This window comes from Dromiciops gliroides, chromosome 1, assembly GCF_019393635.1.
Source record: "Dromiciops gliroides isolate mDroGli1 chromosome 1, mDroGli1.pri, whole genome shotgun sequence".
Taxonomy (NCBI): Eukaryota; Metazoa; Chordata; class Mammalia; order Microbiotheria; family Microbiotheriidae; genus Dromiciops; species Dromiciops gliroides.
In genome coordinates, this window is record NC_057861.1 from 157,189,518 (window position 1) to 157,213,271 (window position 23,754).

The following is a 23,754-nucleotide window of genomic DNA, read 5'->3' on the forward strand; positions in this document are numbered from 1 at the left end:
TTGGTTTAATATTTTATTCTCTTTTTCCCCACAAGATTGTACAGATGGCTGGAAGTATTCATCCCACCCATCTCATTCTACACCTGGCTTCTATGTTCCCTCCTATATGCCTGATGCCATGGACATCTCAATCCCATGCATCTGATTAAGTCTGACTCAGTTTCCTCCAATATGTTCGGTGGCATGGACATGTATTCCATGCACCTATTTTAAGCCTGGCATACTGTATGGGCAGTACATATTGCTCAAGTGTGGGAATGCTCATATCCCATCATTTCTCTGTTCTTTTATGGTAAACCCCATAATTATCTCAGGTGTCATGATAAATACACTGTTGAATTTGGCCTTGACACCTGTTACCAATTATATTAGATTTTTAAAATTTCTCATAATGGCATGAGGATGATTAGGCAGATGATGCAAAAAGTGATGAAACAAAGATAAAAATTATTTTTAAAAATTAATATCACAGCAATTGTCTTCTCAATTACCCTCCATAAGGGGGGGACTATAGTAATATTATAATTTTAAAGAATGTTTCAATTTTTGTTTTATTATATGTTTCATGTGGAACAACCAAGATTCTGAATTCCCTTAGACATGTTTTTGAGAACTTTCATTGTTTGATTTGATTATTGACAAAGCTATTTTAAAGTTGTGTTAAGCTCAATTTTGTAGGAAATTTTCCTGGCTTATTACCAGCATCCACACATCAACCCCTGAAAAGACTTCCATTCCACGACTACACCTAGAGGACATCTGAAAAAAGACTTTCAGAGAATTTAAATGAAAAGTTTTGTTTTTGTTGTTTTTTCCTTTTTCTCTTTCTGTTATTATATACACCATCTGTAACATGTACTCTCTGCAGAGGCCCTCCCTTTGCAAGACCAATGTCAAAGCGTCGGTTCATGAGGACAAAAAATCGCCCCTCTGGACAAAAACTTTCCTCTCTTCCTTTTCTATATTGTTAGTTAGCATAGGTTATTATATTCTGTTATTTTTGACTGTTTCATCAAGGAAACATCCCGTTTCTTGAGGAAACAAAGCGGGGAACTGTAGCGATTGGAATGACGCCACCTGCTGGAGACTTACTATAGAAGAGTTCCACCCATGAAGTGAAGGTCTTTGAGGGCAAGACCAGGAGTCTTTTCTTTGGTGGGAGGAAGTGACGCGGGCGAGTGGGAGGAGGAAGGAAGAGACTGGCGCTCAGGCTCAGTCTCGCTCTTTTTCCTGAGGACGCTGGTGGAGAGTGGAGCTAGAAATGTGCTCTCCCTTTAATAGATAGGGATCTAGGCCTTTCTCTCTCTCTTTACCAAATTCTTATTCTTCTTAATAAATGCTTAAAAGTCTAACTCTTGCTAAAGCTTATAATTTATTGGTGACCACTCATTAAATATTTTAGACAGTTTAGCTAGAATTTTAGCCCTTAACAAGACATAGGATGAAACTGGGCCTCCAGCATATGGTAGCCCTGTCATCATGGATATATCGCCTCTCAGTTCTCCAAGTAACAATCAAATACTAAGTGTTGTGGATGAGTTGGTGGAAATTCTTCATATTAAGAGATCCTTACAGAGATGAAATCATAAGTTTGGACCACCTCATTTTCCTATCCCCAACAATGTACAAGGCACTATTTTAGGGAAGGAAGTTAATAATAGTTAAGTGTGTGTATGAGTATGTGTAATATATATGTGTATATGTATATGTATTTATATGTATATATATATATCATATAGTATATTGAGATGTGCAAAAGCTTTACAAATGTTCTCTAATAGTAACAGAATTTCTATAATATTTTAAAATCTGCAAAACACTTTACAAATATTACCCTATTTTATCCTCATAACAACCCTGGGAAGTAGGTGCTATTATTAATCCCATTTTATAGTCAAGGAAACAGAGGTTAAGTGATTTGCCAAGGAGCACATAACTAGTAAATATCTGAGGCCAAATTTGAAATCAGGTCTTCCTGATTCCAGGTCCAGAGCTCTATCTTCATATCAATCTTGTGAAGTAGAGGCTCCTAGAGGGTGGACCAAAAGTCACAATGTTTGAATCACTTTTTGAAAATTATTTTTTCTTTATTTTTCACCATTTACAAGATTTGATTTTCATACATAATGTAAATTCATTTCCTATATATCAAATTATAAATTAAAAACAAAGAAATAATGGCATTATTAAATATTGAACCCCCTTCCTGACTTTTGGCCCACCTTGTATTATCACCATTTTACAGATGGAGTAACCAATGCTGACGGAGTGTAAGCCTGAGGTCATACAGCTATGAGAAATCTAAGGTAGTATTCTGCCATATCTTTCTGATTCCAGGTCCCTCTTTCTACCCACTGCACCATCTGTCTGCCTCTTTACAATGCAGATGAGCTCTAGTTCCAAACCTTCTGGTAACTTTGTGAACTTGGGGAAATATTTTAATGTACTGAATGACACTGGGTTTCCCCATTTTCACTAGGTACCTTTACTACTGCAAGAAAATTCTGTGAAACCCCTTTGATCACAATGAAACAGAGGTGCTGAGAAACAAAGGAACTTGAAAGTTTCCTGAAAAGAATGAGTCTAAAAACTGCTGGCCAGAAAATAAACAAGAAGGAACACACAGCTGTCTGGAATTGCACTAGAGTTACCAACTGATTCAGTAGCAGGTTGAAAGATAGCTCTAAGGAAGCCTGCTTGAGTGAGTAGAGCTTCAAACACAAATAAAGAAAAGGGGTGATACAAATATTTGGGGGGGCTTCTTGTGTTTTCACTTAAATAAAAAAGAAACTTTAAAAAGTTAAGTACTTAATGAGCTCAATGCTTTGATAAAAAAGTGTATCCTAATGTAGCTATAAGACTAAGGTACAGAGGAGCTTGAGAGAAATATTTCAACATAGACAGGTGTAAGCCTTGAGGCTTCTGAGTAAAGATAGTTAATATTGTTTGAATGTCTGCATGCATGTTCTTGTGAAATCCAAATTTGGATTTTTTATTGCTTAATAAATTTTATTAAATTCATATAGATTTAATCAAAGGCTATATGTATTCAAACTATGTCAATTTGATCATTTTTATTATATCCACATATAAATCAGAGTGGTAATTCTTATTATATGAGTTGCTCTGACTTCATTTAAAGGTGAGAAAGGATTTTTCCTTCTAAATAGTCATTAAATGACAGAAATAATTCATCTAATTTTAAAAATCTATTCAACCTGACATCAAAGCAATGTTAAATATAAATATTCTTTTTATTGGATTATTTTTCTTATTTTCCCTAAAGATATTTATGATTGTGTGTTACTGCTTGTACTCAGGTCAAATGAAACTAATTATAGTGGGATAGAAAACACTAGAGATGGAGTTAGGGGAAATGGGTTCACAACCTGTCTCTCTTACTTGTTGGTTGTGTGAACTCAGGCATGTCATTCACCTCTGTCCTCAGTTTCCTCATCTATAAAATGAGGGGGCTGGAGTAGATGACCTCCAAATTTCATTCTAACTCTAAATCTGATTCTACAATTCTAATTTTGAAAATGGAAGTGGGGTAGAAGAAGAACGAAAGAAAACACCAAATAAAGATCTAACTTTAAAGACAAAGATATAGAAATAGGTAAAAATTTCTAAAAATGAATAATTTTTATATGATGTACATACTCAGTAGGTACAAAGAACATTGTGGGTGATAAATTTTTTATTTACCTAAGCAAAAAAATAGAAACTGGTGTCACTAAACTCTGCCCTTAATAAAGGGATCCAGTGGACTAGGTGTAAGACTAAGAAATCCTCCACTCTAAGCATTTAACACTGGGCCAATCAAACAATCTCTCTAGTTCTGTTTCCTACCTATTAGCTATACAAGCTGACACCAAGTGGTTGTGAAGTGTATTACTCATTAAATTCATATTGGACAGAGCACTGGCCCTGGAACCAGAAGCACCCGAGCCCAAATCTGGCCTCAGACACCCAACACCCACCAGCCACGTGACCCTGGGCAAGTCACTTAACCCCAATTGCCTCACCAAAAAAAAAAAAAAAAAATTCATATTGGAAGTGCTAAAAACAGGGAATGGGTTATTTTATCCAATTTATACCATTAACTAATCCTAATATATGAATAAGAGTAGGAGGAACTTTAGGCATTAAGCTACTTGAAATACTGAAGTTTTATAACTCCATAGAAGTCAAACCAAGAAAAGTATTTCCACACACTTAATGCCATTACCTGTGGTGCCTTTCACCCAGGTTTCAGCAGTGATATTTCGACTAAGTGCCTTGAAGTCTTCATGTGTCAACTGAGAAGATAAATCAGGCATGGTTTTCATCATCTTATATACAAAGCGACGTTCTGCATGACTCCTGTGAATGGGGCTGTAAAAAAAAAAAAAAAAAAGATAGTTCAGATGTAGAGAATTTTACAACTTCTTTGTTGTGATTAATTTAGAAAAAGTACTGGTGAACTTCCATGAAAACAGCAACCCAAGAACGTCAATACAATAAAAACATATAGATTAAAAAATAAAAACCCCAAAACAATCACAAGAAAAATGTAATGAAGCAAAAACCATAGTAACATCAAAAATAACACCCTGCAGACACTATAAAATTATATTTATATATGTTTTCCTTCACATACAGAGGAACAAAGGCCCAACTTTTTAATATCAATATCTTACTGGTATTGTATGGCCATGAATAAATTGTAATTGAGTATCTATCACATAGCAGGTAATAGAGAGATGTAAGCAAGCTACAGCATATATGCATATATAAGAATTGATGACCTTGAAGTAAGAACTGAAATAAGGGGTCTCACCAAGCCAATGTATTAGAGAAAAGGAAAACTGACTGGTTGCCTAGTGACATCGAGGGATCAAAAGTGAAGTGTCTGAGGGCTCCACTAGTATCCTTTTGATGTCAGGAGAAATTGAGGAAAGCCATGAGAATATTAGGTGAACTGCTCTGGCAAACTAATGGGAACACATGGATGATCACTATATGTTCTAGACAAACATTAATGGTCTTAAATTGGCATTGATGGAAAGAACAGGCAATTCAATGAGATCACAGAACCACATAAGTAAAACTGCATGCTAAAAAAATTAAAGGAAACAAAATAGGCATGAATGTAAAGGAAAGATCAGTGAGTTCCTTACTGCTAAAATCTTTTTTCCACCCAGGCATACCACAATCCATGGATGACTTAGCTTAAGGCTCAAGGAATTGACTGATACTTATAAAATTTTTAGGGCAGCTAAGCAATACCGTGCATTGAGTGCTGGGCCAGGTGTCAGGAAGACTTAAGTTCAAATCCAACCTCTGATACTAACTAGCTGTATGACCCTGAGCAAGTCACTTAACTCTGTTTGACTCAGTTTCCTCAACTGCAAAATGCGCTGGAGAAGGAAATGACAAACTGCTGCAGTATCTTTGCTAAGAACACTCCAAAAGCGGTTACAAAGAGTTGGACACAACTGAAAACAACAAAGCAACATAAAATTAATTGACTTGTCCATAGTCAAAAACTACTAGAGGCATAATTTGAACCCAGTTCTTCCTGACTTAAGGCTCAGTACTCTAATCACCACCATTAAGTTGCAAAATAATATTGGTGGTTACTTGAAACTAAAGGAAATCAAATAATACTTTGTGTGTGTGTGTGTGTGTGTGTGTGTGTTTTAATAAGCCTGATGTAATTACACAAAATAGAGTATTTTGGTATTTCTTAATCTTAACCATAATCAAGCTTCAGGAAAAATGCTAATGAGCCATATTGTTCCTACCTTTAAAATAATAAGCATAGCACACATGCTCTAAGCTAACATTTTAGAACTATGGGAAAAGATCCCGAAGAAAAAAGTGTAAGTGTAATAAAAATGCTATTCAGGAAACACAGCCTAACCATATAATAGACTCATAACTTCTCAGAGAAAAATTGATCATCTAGAAAAAAAATAATCCTACATAACATTTATGAAGAATGTATGAATTGATTATACATTCTTTTCCAAAGATGATTGTAGTAGTTATATCTTCATTAGTTCCACTGCCTAATTTTTTTTCTATTTAAAATGTTGACACTTAGGAAGTTCATTAAGAAAAATAGTATGGTGGAGTGTCTAAAGGGCCAGTTTCAGAGATAGAGAGGCTTGAGTTCAAGTCCTCATGCTAATAGGTACTGGCTATGTGACCTTGGATGAATCACAACCTCTCAGGGACAGAGACACCTCACTAAATCTAAAAGTTAAAAAATCACTGATAATTTTCATTGAAACTCACTGAGTTCCTTATATTAATGGAATAAGATCTTGATTAAAAATAGATATTAAACTCAGTTTGATTCTTCAGTGAGACATCTGATTTTAGATACTTTGTTGTAAGAATGCTCCAAATTTCTGAAATTTAATAATCTCTTTAAATGCACTAGTATAAAAATCACCTATAGACCTTTATTAAGGTCTTATGATGTCACAAGTGAGGCATTTTTTGTACCTAGGGTAATACCTGTTATCCTTATTTTGGTTAGGATTAGACTGGATAGCCACTGATACATTACTAAAATTCTGGGATCCTATGATCCCAGCAGGTAGAGCCACAATTTTCCTAATCTCATTTAATTCTACTGGGTAATTACAATGTTCTCCCGTATGAAATAATGCTTATAAAATTAGGAAATTATATATAAACATCAGTATGGTTTTATCCAGTGTGATGACATCTGAAAAAAATTTCGTGAATTGCTCAGGGTACTTGTGACTAATTATGGATATGGAATATTTTGTAAGAAAAAGTGGCTTATCTGGGAGAAGTGCTTTCCTTCTCTGAATGGTGGTGAGTTAAATGGGGAGGATGATACCTACCGATTTGGAATCAAATGATTACAGAAGAAGGAATCATGAACCATTCTTGTTTGTTTGTTTGTTTTTTGTGTGGGGAAATGAGGGTTAAGTAACTTGCCAAAAGTCATACAGCTAGAAAGTGTCCCATGTCTGATGCTAGATTTGAACTCAGGTCCTACCAAATCCAGGGCCAGTGCTTTATCCACTGTGCCACCTAGCTGCCCCCTATCACTAACCATTCTTAAGGAAAGACAACTGAAGAAGAATTGCAAGTCGTCAGGTGAAGAACTATGATTATTGGGTAAAATTTTTAAAAGGAAATAGTCAATCATATACTACAGAGTGGGCTAAAAGACATGAAGGAGTTTCAATATTTAATAACCATAGCATCACATATTATATATGTATATATGAATTTACATTATGTATGAAAAATTAAATCTCATAAATGGCAAAACATAAAGAAATATATATATATATATATTTTGGGGGCAGGGCAATGAGGGTTAAGTGACTTGCCCAGGGTCACATAGCTGGTAAGTGTCAAGTGTTTGATGTCGAATTTGAACTCAGGTCCTCCTGAATCCAGAGCCAGTGCTTTATCCACTGTACCACCTAGCTTCCCCAGGAAAAAAAAAATTTTCAAAAATTTTTAAAACATCGTGTCTTTTGGCCCACCCTGTTCTTGGTAACAAGTATCAAACAGAATATCACTTGGTCTTGATGTAGGGGCAGCAGAATTCAATGCTATATAATTCATTTCGACAAACCTTTATTAAACTTCTAGAATCACAGAACTTTAAGAACTAGGAGACTATGTGGATCATCTAGTTAAATCTCCTCTGAAACATCCAAAAATGTGAATTTCCAGAAAATTCTTGAAGATGGTCAATGATAGCAAAACTCATTATTTTCCAAAATATCCAGTTCCACTTGGAGAAAACTCTAATTTTTAGGGAATCTCTTCTTATAATCAGTCAAATTGTCTCCCCATGATTTCTAGTTGTTAGTCTTGGTTCTTTCTCCTGGAGCCATTAAAAAAAGAGTTAAACTTTTTTCTAAAACACAGCTCTTTAAGAATTAGAAAACAGGAATAATTTTTCCAATAAACATCTTCCTCTTGAGGTAAAGCATATTGTTTCTATGACTGTTTGCTTAGGGTGATATCAAATTACCTCACTATTCTGATTGTCCTTCAGTATATGTATTCCAGAAGGGTATCTGTTGTGAGAAGTTTTATCAGATATTTAACTGAAATCTGAATATGTCTACGAAATTTATTACATCTACATGTTTAGTAATACTATTCAAAAATGAAATGAGGATAGTCATTTAGTCAATAAGCATTTATTAAGTGCTACCATATGCCAGGGACTGTACTAATCACTGGAGATAAAAGAAATTAAAAAGAGTCCCTCTTTTCAAGAAGTGCATGATTTAATAAGGGCAACAGCAAGCAAACAGTTACATCCTGGAGCTATCTATCATAGATAGCTTTATACTGGATAAATTAGAAATGATTAGCCAAGGAAAGGCACTAGAATGAAAGCAGTCCAGTAAAGGCTTCCTTTAGGAGGTGAGATTTTAGTGAAATCTGAAGAAAACCAGGGAAGACAGAAAGCAGATATGAGTAGAGGTGGGCTCCAGATAATTTTATATTTCATTCTGTAGGTGATATGGAAATACTGGAATTTACTAAATAGGGGAGGGACTTGGTCAGCTGTGTCCTTTTGGAAGATGAATTTGATAGCTAAGTGGAGGATGAAATGGAGTGGGGAAAGACTCGTGGCAAGCAGACTAACCAGCAGGCTAAATGACTTGTTCATAATTAAACCATAAGAGCTCATAGTGATCAGTACTTCTGAGACTTAAATAAATCATTTTAATAATTCTTCCTAGAATTTTACCTAGAATCAAATTCAAGCTAATTAGCCTGTAGTTTGTAAGTATTGATTGCCTTCTTAAAAGCCAGTATATTAGCCTGCCTCCACTCCTCCACTTCTAATATTTGCCATAATTCCTAAAACCCTTTGACAGTATTTCATCTGCCATATCTACAAGTTCTCTTAGTACACTAGGATGTGTAATTTATCTGGGCCAGGTGGCTTGAACTCATTTAGAGTAGTTAATTGCTCCCTTACTTCTCCTCATTTATCTTGATTTTCAATCCCTGCTAATCTTATTTATATGACCTTTTCCAATATGAATATCATTATTATCCTTACTAAAGAAAAAAGAAGCAAATAGGGGTTGAGTAATTCTGATTTCTCTTCCAAAAGTTGTTGTACCATACTGTCCCAAAGAGTGGAGCTATCTATTCTTTTTTATCTGTTTAACTTTTTTTTTAAGCACTTACCATTTTTCTTAGTTTCATAGTCTTTTTAAAGCATTGTCTTCTTTGGGGTTTTAGCATTCCTGAAACTATTTAAATGTATATTGTTTTAATTATCAATCTAATTTCCAAATTTAACCCTCCTACCTTACCTACTCAGAGCTCCATGTTAGATATCACTTATAAAGAATGAAAAGGAAATTGGAGTAAGAACAAAGCAGTAGAATATAACCAAATGACATATTAGTGGAGTTTGACAGAATATATAATGTTGTACACTGATTATACCCAACTCTGAAAAGAAAGGAGGAAGCTGCATTTTTTCATCTCTTCTCAAAGGAAAATCTCAGTCAATACACTTCAGTTTGACTTTTTGGTAGTTGTTCCTTTTATTTACATGTCATGATTCTTTAGCCATTGCCCACTAAACAGGAATCTAATCTGTTTCTAGTTCTTTTTGTGACAGAAAAAGGCTAATATCCCACTTCATTTACATTGTGAAAAATAAAATTATAAGCAAAGTAAATTTAAAAATCTATCCTCTATCTTTAAAAAAATATCCTATATATTTCTGAAAGCAAAATAAATAGTCAAGAATTCAGTACAAGAAGAGATAAGGCAGTAAGAAATCATTTCAGGAAATCCTTGTGAAGGGATATCCTTGTGAAAGAAAAGAAAGGATCATTGGGGTGTTAAGGGATATCCCTTGGAATGTGGTGGGCTCCTAGTACCACATAAGTATATAAGAAAGTTTTTCAGAATTATTTGTTTAGAATCTTACTCTCCTTTAAACATAATATTTTAGTATATATTTTGTGTCTCATATAAATGGAGGATGCATTGATAATTATGCACATTTAAGAAAAAGTATCACTTAAAGTAACCTAGATAAAATCATCTTGTCCTAGATGGTACAGGCCAAAAGGGTATCACAGATACAACCTTGCTTTTTCATGAATGCTTCTTCCTTAAAGGCCAGAGCACACACAAAGTACTTAATATCAGAAGCTAAGCTTTAAAATTTCATCCATTCAGAAATCTGAAAATGTATTGAAAAAAAGGCATTAATGCTAACTAATTTTTCAATTAAGTTGGTGCCCTCAATTTCCACGTAGTGCACCATCAAATTCTACTGCAGGAAGCCATGATGAGCTTACTCACTAATCAGTGTCTCCTTAACCATCAATATGCACATCATCCTCTATCTGTCCTCTCATTTGTACCGTCTAATCATTTAGGGATGAGTGAACTGAATAAAAATCCAGCCTTATTTGATCATCCCAATTCAGGTAACAAATGCTGGCTGCTATTCAGTATTCCAGAAAGTAGGTTTGGTCATTCAGGGAATAGACAGCTGTCAGAGGCACAATGTACCTGTCTGGTGAGCTTATTGCTATGTTTACATACATCTGAGATCTAACAGAGCTGGGAGAGTACCATTTCCCCCACCTATCCAAGCTAATAGTAATGAGCTGTTCTTTCTGAACAATGATTCCTCCATTCCTGGAAAGAAAGAGTTTTCAAGTCCCATAAACTATCTTCCTATATCCTGGTACCTGTCTATTTATTCCAGGGGGAAAAACTTACAACTCAGAAACCTCAATGGCATCTGGAGGAAAAAAGATAGATAGTACATTTCAACACATCTCATGACAAGAGAGTAAATGTGCTCCTCTTGGCATAATTTTTATAAGGAGATGGAAATCCTCCCTGAAATTCATATGAATTATGAAAATTACATATTTTTAACATTTGCATGAATTTTCAATTCTTGACATCCAAGCTGCATTTCACTTTAGAATTTTAAGGTTTCTCATTCAAAGGAACCTAGCACCACAGAACAAGTGATTGTTACTATTAATATCTGAGAAGACAGGGACTGGACTCGTGGTTTCATTCATACACTAAATTCCCATAAGGAGAAATTCCTTTTACCAGGGAAGTTTGGTGCCTTCTTTACAACTTAAAATCTTAGGGAATTGCCTCAAGCACAGAGAAGTGACTTGTCTAGGTGAACAGTGCTGAGATGTAAAAGAAGGGGGAGTTAGAGACAGGCCTTTCCAGTTTCTAGGAGAAGTTAGGTTCTTTATACCACATTACCTCTTCACTAACTATTTACATTTATACTATAGAGTTTCAAAGTTTGCAAAGCTCTTTGCTTAAAAGCAGTCCTTTGAGTTGTCTTGCAAATGGAATCATCTCCAGTTGACTGATGAAGAAATTAGGCTCAAATAGGTAAACCCAAGGTCACACCTGAGTAAGTGTTTCACCTATGTCCTCCAAATCCAAGATCAAGATAGGGGGCTTTAACTATAAACAAGAGGGTCACACACATACACAAATACATACACATGCAAATATCAAGACAAAGAAAAAGTTACAAAGTACCTTTAAAAATATTTTAGCTCAACTTTTTTTTTTTACTAAGGAGTAACAGGAGGAGCAGAGACAGATAATATCAGAAGTTATCCTCCAAACTTAATTTTATTCTTGAGCTTTTACTTCCTTCCTAGACAAGCATTTCATCCAAATTAAAAGTTATGGATTTAGAGCTTGAAAAGACCTTAGAGGTAGTCCAGCCTTCTCATTTTATGGGTGAGCAAGTTGAGGATTGGAGAGGTTCCATAACTTGCCCAGGGTCACAAAGGTAGTAAGTGACAAAGCCCAGATTTAAACCTACATGATCTAACTCCAATTCCAGTACTCTTTCTACTCCACTGCTGGGAATTATCTATACAAGTCAATAAAAACAAGAACACAAGTAGATTTGACAACAAATTATTTTTATTAGATAAGAAGACTTTTTTATTTATTGTTGGTTTTTTAACCCCCTCTTGACATACTTCTGTCAGTTTATTTGATTTGAGTTCAGCTTTAATACGATAAGATCTCTTGTACTTATGAGGGTTAAGGAAACTTCTAAAGGAAACTTAAAAGTCTTGCTCCTTATGCCTCCACACTGGAATTCCCCTTCATATATTCTAGTCATAGGAAATCCCTGCCTTGTAAGTGAACAAAAGGGCTCTGTAGAAGCCTTCACAGAATCACAGATCTCAAAGTTGGAAGGAATCTTGAGAAACCATCAAGTCCGTCCCTGTCACTTCATAGAAAAAGACTCATCATACACATTTTATAGGTCATAACACATTAAAGTTGTAAGGAACCATGTGTGTCATGCCATCCAACCTTATGCTTTAAAAAAATACAATTAGGGGCAGCTAGATGGTGCAGTGGATAGAGCACCGGCCCTGCAGTCAGGAATACCTGAGTTCAAATCTGGCCTCAGACACTTAACACTTACTAGCTGTGTGACCCTGGGCAAGTCACTTAACCCCAATTGCCTCACTAAAAAAAAAAAATACAATTGAATGGCCATCCATTCACTTTTAGTACAGCTAATCAAAGAGAACATATCTTTCTGTTATTTTATTGAGTAGGAATTTGACTTTTCTTTTTTCTATAATAACATGGGAAAAACATAAGGGGGGGGGAATGGAGCCAGGATGACATAGAAAAGTCAGAGACTTGCGGAGATCTCCCAAATTCCCCTCAAACAAATTTACATAATTCCTCAAAATGAATTCTAGAGCAGCAGAATCCACAAAAGTATGGGGCGAGACAATCTTCCAGCCAAAAACAACTTAGAAGGTCAATAGGAAATGATTGTAGCAGTGAAGTGAGAGTAGAACAAGTCCAGCAGAATGTAGGCCTGGCCCCAGAAAAACAGTAAACGGGATTTGGGGTTGACTGAATCAGCAGTTGTAGCACCAGTTTCTGGAGCTCTCAGACCAAAGATGGTAAAGGGGTTAAATAATTGGACAGAACAAAATTACAAGAATCCTTTTGTTGACATTGGGTACAAGAATTTCTTGCATTATTCATACATGGATCCAGACTATAGTACTGGGTAGCAGTCCCAGGATGAAGAGGAGTACTCACACAGCAGAGTTTGTAGCCTCAAAGGAGTGGGAACCCTGCTCACAGTTCCAGGGTAGAAAAGAGTTCTTGTGGTCACTCATAGGCCAGAGCACAGCTCAGGAGAGCAGTGACCACACCTCTCCTTAGGTCATACCACCTTGGAAGAACTGAAAACTAAAATCCCTAAGAACTAGCTCTGAGAGCAGCAACAAGAAAAGCCTGAAGATTGGGATGATGCTCCCTCTACACCAGGAGTAGGACACCACTTTAACAAAAAAAGTAAAAGTCAAGAAATAGGCTGGGGAAATGATAAAAAAAAAGAACCTGGCCATAGAAAGTTATTATTGTGACAGGAAAGTTCAAAACACAAACTCAGAAGAAGACAACAAAGTCAATACTACTATATCCAAAGCCTCAAAGAATAGTGTGAATTTGTCTCATGCACAAAAAGAGTTCCTGGAAGAATTAAAAAGTAATTTTTAAAACCAAATAAGAGAGGTAAAGAAAAAAGAATGGTGCAAGAAAAATCATGAAAAAAGAGTAAAAAACATGGTAAAGGAGGTACAAATATACCAAAATCTATCTTACCCTATGAGAATATAGGAGGGGAAGGAGATCAATGTAGGGGGCTGACAGAAGGGAAGACGGATTAGGGGAAGCAGTAATCAGAAGCAAAATACTTTTGAGGATAGACAGAGTGAAAGGAGACAGAAATGATAAATGGGGAAAACATAATAGAGGGAAATACACAGTGATCATAACTGAGAAATAAAATTACAGCAAGTTTCTCTGTATAGAAAATATAGTCAAATATATACCAAATATATACCAAAAAAAAGAACCATTCCTCAATTGGTAAGTGATACCAAAGAATATGTACAGGTAGTTTTTAGACAAAATAATCAAAGCCATATTCATCTTTTTAAAAAAGCTCTAAATCACTACTGATAAGAGAAATAAAAGTTAAAATAACTCTGTTACCATTCCACACCTTTGAAATTGTCTAATATAAAAGAAAAGGAAAATAACAAATATTGGATGGGATATGGGGAAATTGAAACACTAATGCACTGTTGGTGGAGTTGTGAAATGATTCAACTATTCCGGAGAGCAATTTGAAAGTATGATGAAAAGGCTATAAAATCATGCATATCCTTTAACCTTGCAAGGCCACTAGTTTGTCTATATCACAAAGAGATAATAAACAAAAAGGAAAAGGCCCTATAATATTTATAGAAGTTCTTTTTTTGGTGGCAAAATATTAGAAATTGAGAGGCTTCCCATCAACTGGTAAATGGCTGAATAAATTGTGGTATATGGTTGTGGGGGAATACTATTTTAATATAAGAAATGATAAACAGGATGCTCCCAAAAATACCTGAAAATAATTATATGAACTGATGCAAAGTGAAATAAGCAGAATGAAGTGATTATACATAGTAATAGCAATAATGTATAATGATCAACTGTGAATGACTTAGCTATTCTCAACAATACAATTATCCAAGTCAATTCTGAAGGACTCGTGATGAAAAATGCTATTTACCTACAGAGAAAAAATTGATAGACTCTGAATGCAGATCAAGGCATACTTTCTTTTTTTTACTTTACTTTTTTTTGGTGTTTTTTTCTGGTCTTTTTTTCCCCACAATATGACTAATATGGAAATATGTTTTACATAATTGTGAATGTATAACCTACATCAAATTGCTTGCCCTCTCTATGAGGGGAATGGGAGGGAGGGAAGGAAAGAATTTGGAACTGGAAATTTTGAAAAATGAAAGCTAAAAATTGTTTTTACATGTAATTGAGTAAAAATAAAATATCAAAGAAAAAGGGGAAAATGTAAATCATATTCTACATGATAGTTATGAATATTTGAAAATATTTATCATGTTTTATTCTAACCCCCTATTATTTATTTTCTCTATGATGAATATATATCATTCCCTTAAATGATTCCTCGTGTGATAATAATTTGCAGGCCATTCACCATTCTTAGTCCCCTCTTCTGAAAACAATCTGTAAGCATTTATATTACTTAATTACTACATTCCAGATGCCATGGACATACTAAATGTCAGAAATTAAAAAGAAAAAAGTAAAAAACAATCTTTGTCCTCAATGAGCTTATGTTCTAATGGTGGAGGCAATGGTGAACTATAAAAAATTTGTTGTTTGTCCTTTGTTTCAAAGGGGACTGATGATATCATAAGTGATGTTCCTCTTACATTATGGCAAAAAGAACGGAACATGATGCTATAGATTCAGTCTGACCCCTGCAGAGAATGATGGGAATGTTACTTGCTTTTATCTGCATGCTATTTTTAAAATTATACCTGTGACTTTATTATTATAAAGAACATAGGATGAGTAAGCTTTCTCTACCAATTCAAATCAACCTCTGCTCTGCAATGTATGGTCTAAGGGAGTGGTTAAGTGACTTACCTAGGATCACACAGCCAGTATATGTCATAAGTACTCTTAAATCCTGGTCTTCTTTACCTTTCATGAACCATACATGATAACAAGCTTAAACTATTAGTACACTTCCATTCAATGAATCCGTATTCATTTTCTTAGAAGTCACATCACCTTATTTATATGAAGATTACAGTCAATTGTAACCCCTAAACTTTTTGTTTTTAATGAACTACTTTTAAGGAATATTTCTCCATTGTTTTAGCTTCAGATCTTTTAGGTTCTTTTAATGAGTTTTCTCATTTTAGTGGCATATATAAAGCCATCTGCATTTTCATGCAAATCATGGACTAAAACAATGAAAACAATAATACCAATAACAGGGCCCTGCACCATTCTGTTACACATTTCTCATTGACACTTAGCCATTCATCAAACAATCTGTATGCATTTATATTAATTAATTACTACATTCCAGATGCCATGGATATACTAAGTGTCAGAAATTAAAAAGAAAAAAGTAAAAAACAATCTTTGTCCTCAAGGAGCTTACGTTCTAATGGTGGAGGCAATGGTGGCCTATAAAAAATTTGTTGTTTGTCCTTTGTTTCAAAGAGGACTTATGATATCATGAGTGATGTCTTGACATATGGGTGAATTTTATTTAAGTAAGGCAGAATTACATAAAGTCATCATCCTCACTCTGTCTTCGAGAGATATCACATTCTAGTGGAAAGACAAAAGTCAAAATGATGGGCAATGGCTCAGGATACAGTAACATCTTCAATGTCTAATCAAGCTCTAAGTTCTCCACAGTGTCAGTTTCAGCTGTCTTCATAACCATTGGAGCAAGTTGTTCTCACCCATCTATTCCACTGGGTTTGAGGCTTATCAGTTACCCTCAATCTGGTTTAACTCATCTGCTGAGATAGTTTACAGGGGTATGGCTACTGTGTACACTACAGCTTCTTGGAACCATGGGTGAGAGTTAGGTGAAAGGTGGACATCAAAAGTGGATGAGCTGGGGCAGCTAGGAGGTGCAGTGGATAGAGCACTGGCCCTGGATTCAGGAGGACCTGAGTTCAAATCCGAGCTCAGACACTTGACACTTAGTAGCTGTGTGACCCTGGGCAAGTCACTTAACCCCAATTGCCTCACAAAAAAAAATGTGGATGAGCTGTCCTAAAAAGTGCTCAGCAACCCCTAACATTAGAGAAGCTAGCATTCCTGAAACACCCCACATACTTCATATTTAAAAGAATAGACAAAGAGTAACCTTAGAGATATATACCCAAAACTCTAATAGGTGGGGAGGAAACCAGGAAAATAATTCTATAGAAGTTAGCACTTGAATTGTATCTTGAAGGAAGTCAGTTATTCTAAGAGGTGGAGCCAAAGAGGGAAAGAAAGCATTCCAAGTATGAGGGAAGTCAATGCAAAGTTATGAAGGCAGGAGATGGAATCTGAATAAAGTTATTCAATCAGCTATGAATATAGATGTGATAATTATGTTATCTGTAACGATTGGAATGACGCCACCTGCTGGATACTTACTGTAGAGGAGTTCTGCCCATGAAGGGAAGGTCTTTGAGGGCAAGACCAGGAGTCAGGAAGTGACGCGGGCTAGTGGGAGGAGGAAGGAAGAGACTGGCGCTCAGTCTCGGGCTCTTTCCTCTGGACTCTGGCGGAGAAGGGAGCTAGAAATGCTCTCTCCCTTTAATAGATAGGAATCTAGGCCTTTCTCTCTCTCTTTACCAAATTCTTATTCTCCTTAATAAATGCTTAAAAGTCTAACTCTTGCTAAAGCTTATAATTTATTGGCGACCACTCATTAGATATTTTAGACAGTTTAGCTAGAATTTTAGCCCTTAACAGATGGCTGACCACGAAGAGGAAAGCTAACCCTCAGTCTTCTGATCTTCTGGTTGGGTAAGAAATTTCCCCTCCCTCTCCCTTTAACTGCTAAGTACTGGCACACTGGCTGCGTTTTTCCTTTAAATTTTTTCAAATGGACCTTTTAAACTCCCTAATTATCCTATTTTTGATTTTAGTCTGTTTAACCAGACAAATGGGAGATAAGATCATGTTAATGCTTTGTTTTTGTGGATTTTCTATTTTTCTTTTTATTTTTGTTAAAAGAGCCAGCAACTTACTCACACAAGGAAATATCTCTCCCTCTCCCAACCATGCTTTTTCAGAGAAGCCTGAAGAGATTCCTGCAGCTTTTCCCAGTTCTAACAGTAATTGTTGCTTTAATTTTGCATGCCTGGAGGCAATGACCCACCCTCTAGAAGCTTTTAATCCCCTAGCACCTGGAGGCAAAGTGGGGGAAGAGGAATCCAGGCCTGAGTTCAAAATCAAGTCTGATTCAAATTGCTCTGGTCCCTCCCCTCCTCTCCAGACCCCACCCTCTACTCCTCACATGGCCAAGCCCATTGCTTCCCCTGCCTGGGAAGTCCAGAGATGTGATGCGCATGCTCAACTTTTTCTACCTGCATTTGCAGCTTCAGGCTCAGCCCTTCCCCGGCCTGGCTGTGCTTTTGAGACAATCTTAGAAAACTCTTTAAATTCCAGATATGCTCGTTTTGTTCATAATTTTGCTAACTTGCTTTTGTCTTTAATTAGTAATCTTATAAAGCATTTGTATGGTGAAAAGACTGACAGACAATATAAAGGGGTTAAAGAAGAAAAACTTAAGCTGAATAAGAATGACAATCAACATAGTTCAAGACTCTGCTTCTTTTGCCATGGAAGGGTATATATTTTACAGAAATGTAGAAGTAAGCAGCAAGGTATTGATATGAGTATTGGGGATTTTAGATATCGGAATCAAGAGTGTTCTGAATTCACTCAGATTATTAATGTCAGTTCAGAGGTTACATAGGATTTCTATGCTATTACATATACATTTTGGAATTAATGGTATAGGTTTATTTTCATAGAGATTTTAATGCTTTTGAGATTGTGTCTTATACTTAGTTTCTAAAACAAGGAGAATATTTGTAAAAGCTTTTTATAGTCATGCGATCAAGTTTATATTTTGTAATACTCTTATTAATATTAAGTTCATATTCATTTAGATTTCCCTAGTTTGAATTTCATTGTCTTTTATTATTCCACGTGTATTTTCTTCTATTCATTCATCTATCTAATTTTGAAACATGGTTTTGATTTCATAATACAATGTTAATTCTAGGAGTATTGTGCTCCCATATTCTGAGTTATTTGTTTTTGCTATTTTTTTTCCTCAACTGATTATTTGATCAAACTCTTTAAAGCATTTCCCTGGCAAATTGGTTGCCATGGCAAGTGTAAATTGATTCTAGAAGTATTATTTTTGATAAGCATATTCCCAAAAAAAAAAAAAGAGGGGAACATTTGTAAAAGTTTTCTTTTTTCAAAAAAAAAAAAGTTCTTTGAGATTCTGTTATGCTTTAACTTGTATTTAAATATATTCAGATTTTTCACAAAAGTAATTGTATACTAAGTTTTTAAAAAAGGGGTATTATTTGAAATTGTTGCATAATTATATATTGTGTTCTGAGTCAAGATGTATTCACATTTTTTGCAATCATTTATTATCCTCAATTTTTAAATCCATATGAGACTTGGATTATGGGAACTTATCATTTAAGACATTAATTGCCTTTATTCTGAGTTATCAGATGCCAGTTGGCCAAGGTGCCATCCAATCACAAGAGGAATACATGCAAGAGCAGACACTGAACTGTCACATGAGGGGAGACATGCATGAAGTCAAGGTATGGCTGAGAGAACGGCTTTTGACTATTGTTGAGGTTGGATTCTCTTGGTTTAATATTTTATTTTATTTTTCCCCACAATATTGTACAGATGGCTGGAAGCATTGATCCCACCCATCTCACTTTTACACCTGGCTTCTATGCTCCCTCCTATATGCCTGATGCCATGGACATCTCAATCCCATGCATCTGATTAAGTCTGACTCAGTTTCTTCCAATATGTTCGGTGGCATGAACATATATTCCATCCACCTATTTTAAGCCTGGCATACTGTATGGGCAGTACATATTGCTCAAGTGTGGGAATGCTCATATCCCATCATTTCTCTGTTCTTTTATGGTAACCCCCATAATTATCTCAGGTGTCATGATAAATACAGTGTTGAATTTGGCCTTGACATCTATTACCAATTATATTAGATTTTAAAATTTCTCATAATGGCATGAGGATAATTAGGCAGATGATGCAAAAAGTGATGAAACAGATAAAAATTATTTTTAATAATTAATATCGCAGCAATTGTCTTCTCAATTACCCTCCATAAGGGGGGGACTATAGTAATATTATAATTTTAAAGAATGGTTCAATTTTTGTTTTATTATATGTTTCATGTGTAACAACTAAGATTCTGAATTCCCTTAGACATGTTTTTGAGAACTTTCAGTGTTTGATTTGATTATTGACAAAGCTATTTTAAAGTTGTGTTAAGCTCAATTTTGTAGGAAATTTTCCTGGCTGATTACCAGCATCCACACATCAACCCCTGAAAAGACTTCCATTCCATGACTACACCTAGAGGACATCTGAGAAAAGACTTTCAGAGACTTTAAATGAACAGTTTTGATTTGTTTTTGTTGGTTTTTTTTCTCTTTCTGTTATAATATACACCATCTGTAACATGTATTCTCTGCAGAGGCCCTCCCTTTGCAAGACTAATGTCAAAGCGTCGGTTCATGAGGACAAAAAATCGCCCCTCTGGACAAAACTTTCCTCTCTTCCTTTTCTATATTGTTGTTCACATATTATTAGTTAGCAATAGTTATTATATTGTTTTTACTGTTCCGTCAAGGAAACATTTTGTTTCTTGAGGAACAACAGGGGGGACTGTAACGATTGGAATGACGCCACCTGCTGGATACTTACTGTAGAGGAGTTCTGCCCATGAAGGGAAGGTCTTTGAGGGCAAGACCAGGAGTCAGGAAGTGACGCGGGCTAGTGGGAGGAGGAAGGAAGAGACTGGCGCTCAGTCTCGGGCTCTTTCCTCTGGACTCTGGCGGAGAAGGGAGCTAGAAATGCTCTCTCCCTTTAATAGATAGGAATCTAGGCCTTTCTCTCTCTCTTTACCAAATTCTTATTCTCCTTAATAAATGCTTAAAAGTCTAACTCTTGCTAAAGCTTATAATTTATTGGCGACCACTCATTAGATATTTTAGACAGTTTAGCTAGAATTTTAGCCCTTAACATATCATATATCTCTATCTTGACAAAATGTATGAGAAATTTTGAATATTAATTTAACCCATCTTATTATAAAATTATGATTCTTATATCTGTCTCAGGGCTCATTGCTTTTTGTATGTCTCCTTTTTGTATGCATTCTTTCATTTATATTATGGTTATTGAGTACAGATCTTATTCCTTTACTCTCAAGCAACCAATATTTATTAATTGTCTATGTGCCAGGCACTGGCCTAAGTTCTAGGGATACAAAAAAGAGACAAAAATCTGTCATTCACCTCAAGGACTTTTCAATCTAGTGGGTGGGGGAGGGAGACAGCAAACAAATATATACAAACTAATCTCTCTCTCTCTCTCTCTGTATATATATATATATATATATATATATGTATATATATATGTGTGTGTGTGTGTAAGCATACACATATATGTATGTGTATATATACATATATGTGTATATATACATGTGTGTGTGTGTATATATATATATGAGATACATAGCCTCTGTACCTGTTTTACACTACTTAGAAACCTTATGCACCAGTTCAGTTAGATGTGGGAGCGATGCATTTTCCCAACTCCATTGTTGTCTCAAGGTTAAGGAAATTTGTCTCTTAAATTCTGATCATTTTCCTTTATAAACCTGTGAAAATATACAAGGTCATTGAAAGGTAGATAGGGCAGCTAGAAGATTCTATTTTCTCAACCCATCCTGGGAAAAAACATGTGTTGGGGGTAAATTAGAGTGGCAGAAGTAATTAATTTACTTGCCTTTCATCCAGTTAGTTTTTTAACATTCTTTTTTTTTTTAATTTTCAGTTACAATTTCTTCTCCTCTCGCTAATCTCTCACCCAAACACTGAGAAGGCAAGCAATATAATATTCATTAAACATGTGAAGTCATGTAAAACATATTTCTCTATTAGCTGTGTTGCAAAATTTAAAAAGAAAGAAAAATAAAGTAAAAAAAAATGCTTCTGTCTCTACTCATGGTTCATCAGTTCTCTCCCTGGACATGAATAGCATTTTTCATCATGGGTCCTTTGGAATTATCTTGATCATTATCTTGATGAAAGTAGTTAAATCTTTCACATTTGATCATCATTGCAATATTGCTGCTACTGTGTACAATGTTCTTCTGGATCTGCTTACTTCCTTTTTGCACCAGTTTATATAAGTCTTCCAAGATTTTTCTGAGGCCATCTTCCTAGTCATTTCTTATAGTATGATAGTGTTTCATCACAAGCATACACCACAATTTGTTCAGCCATTTCACAACTGATGGACATCCTGCAATTTCCAATTCCTTGCCACCACAAAAAATAGTGTCTCTATATATTTTGTACATATAGGTCCTTTTCCTTTTTCTTTGATCTCGTTAGAATACAGTATTTTCTGGGTCAAAGGGTATGCACAGTTTTACAGCCTTTTTTGACATAGTTCTAAGTTCTTCTCTAGAAGGATTGGACCAGTTCACGACTCCACCAATAGCATATCAGTGTCCCAGTGTCCCTATTTTTCCAAATCCCTTCCAGCATTTGTCATTTTTCTTTTTTGTCAATTTAGCCAAATTATTGGTGTGAAGTGGTTCCTCAAAGTTGTGTTAATTTGCATTTATCTAGTTATTAATAATTTAGAATATAGCTTCTTAAACTGTTTGTTAGAACCCCACTTGGAGTCATGCAACTTAATGTGGGGAGTCATGAAAAATTTGGCAATAGTAAAAGGTTATATGTACCTATTTTATATACCTATATATGCAGGCTTATGCAAAAATTTCTCAGGTAAAAAAGTTGTGAGTAGAAAAGTTTAAAAAGCCCTGATTTAGAGCATTTTATGTGACTATTGATAGCTTTGATTTGCTCTTCTGAAAACTGCCTGTCCATATCCTTTGACAATGCATCTAGTCAGTTTTGTGTTACTCTCACTAGAGAAAACCAACAGGCCAAAATACTCATGCTCAGGCTTTTTCCTGCCCAACACCTTTAAATAGCTCCATGACCTTATGAGGAGACAAAAATATTTAGCACCCCCACATTAAGTTACATGACATTTGGGCTTCATTAATTTTCACATATTTGAAATGATTTATAATACTAATACCACAGTAGCAGTGTGGCATAGTAAATAGAAACCTAGGTTTAAGAATCAAGTAATCTTGAGTCCAAGTGTGATCTCTTGATACACACTAGTTTTGTGACCCTGAGCAAGTTACCTTAAGTTTTCAGTGTCATGTTCCAATGAGAAGTTGTAGAATAATTGCCAATTTGTATTGGTAAAGATATTTTCCTTACCAGGAGTCTCCTAAACCAATATAATAACAGGTCTGCCACTCCACAAAAACAATAATAATAACAACACAACAAGAACAAAAACAACAGATACCAGCACTGCATTGTGAAAAAAAAATTAAAATTAAGTAGCTGCTTAAAATTTCCATTGGCTCTGTTGTGCTAGACCTATGCTGTTTGTCAGGACAACATCCTTTTGGAAGCAATGCTTGAAACCATGTTAGTTGTCAAAATGGAGGGAGCTGGAGGAGACAGAGAATTTAGAGATTCAGACAGAGAACAACTGATAGAGGAGCTGACATCAAGGTAATGGAACAAGGATAAACTAAAAGAATAGGAGGAGGAAATAGGTAAAGCATTTTGGAACATGGAGGAAGGAAATTAAGAGAGCACATGTTGGAAGACAGTTAAAACTCAGTAAAAAGTAGGAAGTGAGATCATCTGTTCATAATGGCAGGGCAAAAAAAAGAGAAAGGATTGAGTAGTTTGAGTATAAAATATAATAAGATGTATGGTAACCTTAAAATTCATATCACTTTACATGAAAAGTTTGATAATTCTATATTTTAATATCTTCGTGGCAGGTAAGTATATAATCTATGGAATTTCTTGATGCAAGTGAACACTGCTGCTTAATTGTCTAATGTAAATATATTTATTTATACATATATATGTATACATATGTATACTAAAAATATACCCAAGGAATTCATAATTAAAAGAGATAATA

At 35.2% G+C, this 23,754-nt stretch overlaps 1 protein-coding gene across 1 annotated transcript in view; it reads right to left on the bottom strand.

The window, feature by feature from the left end:
• Positions 1–23,754, bottom strand: part of CNBD1 (cyclic nucleotide binding domain containing 1) — a 597,705-nt gene that overhangs the window by 261,873 nt on the left and 312,078 nt on the right. Inside the window, 1 exon segment of the mRNA XM_043992600.1 lies at positions 4,229–4,374. Coding sequence (XP_043848535.1) covers positions 4,229–4,374 — 146 coding nt within the window.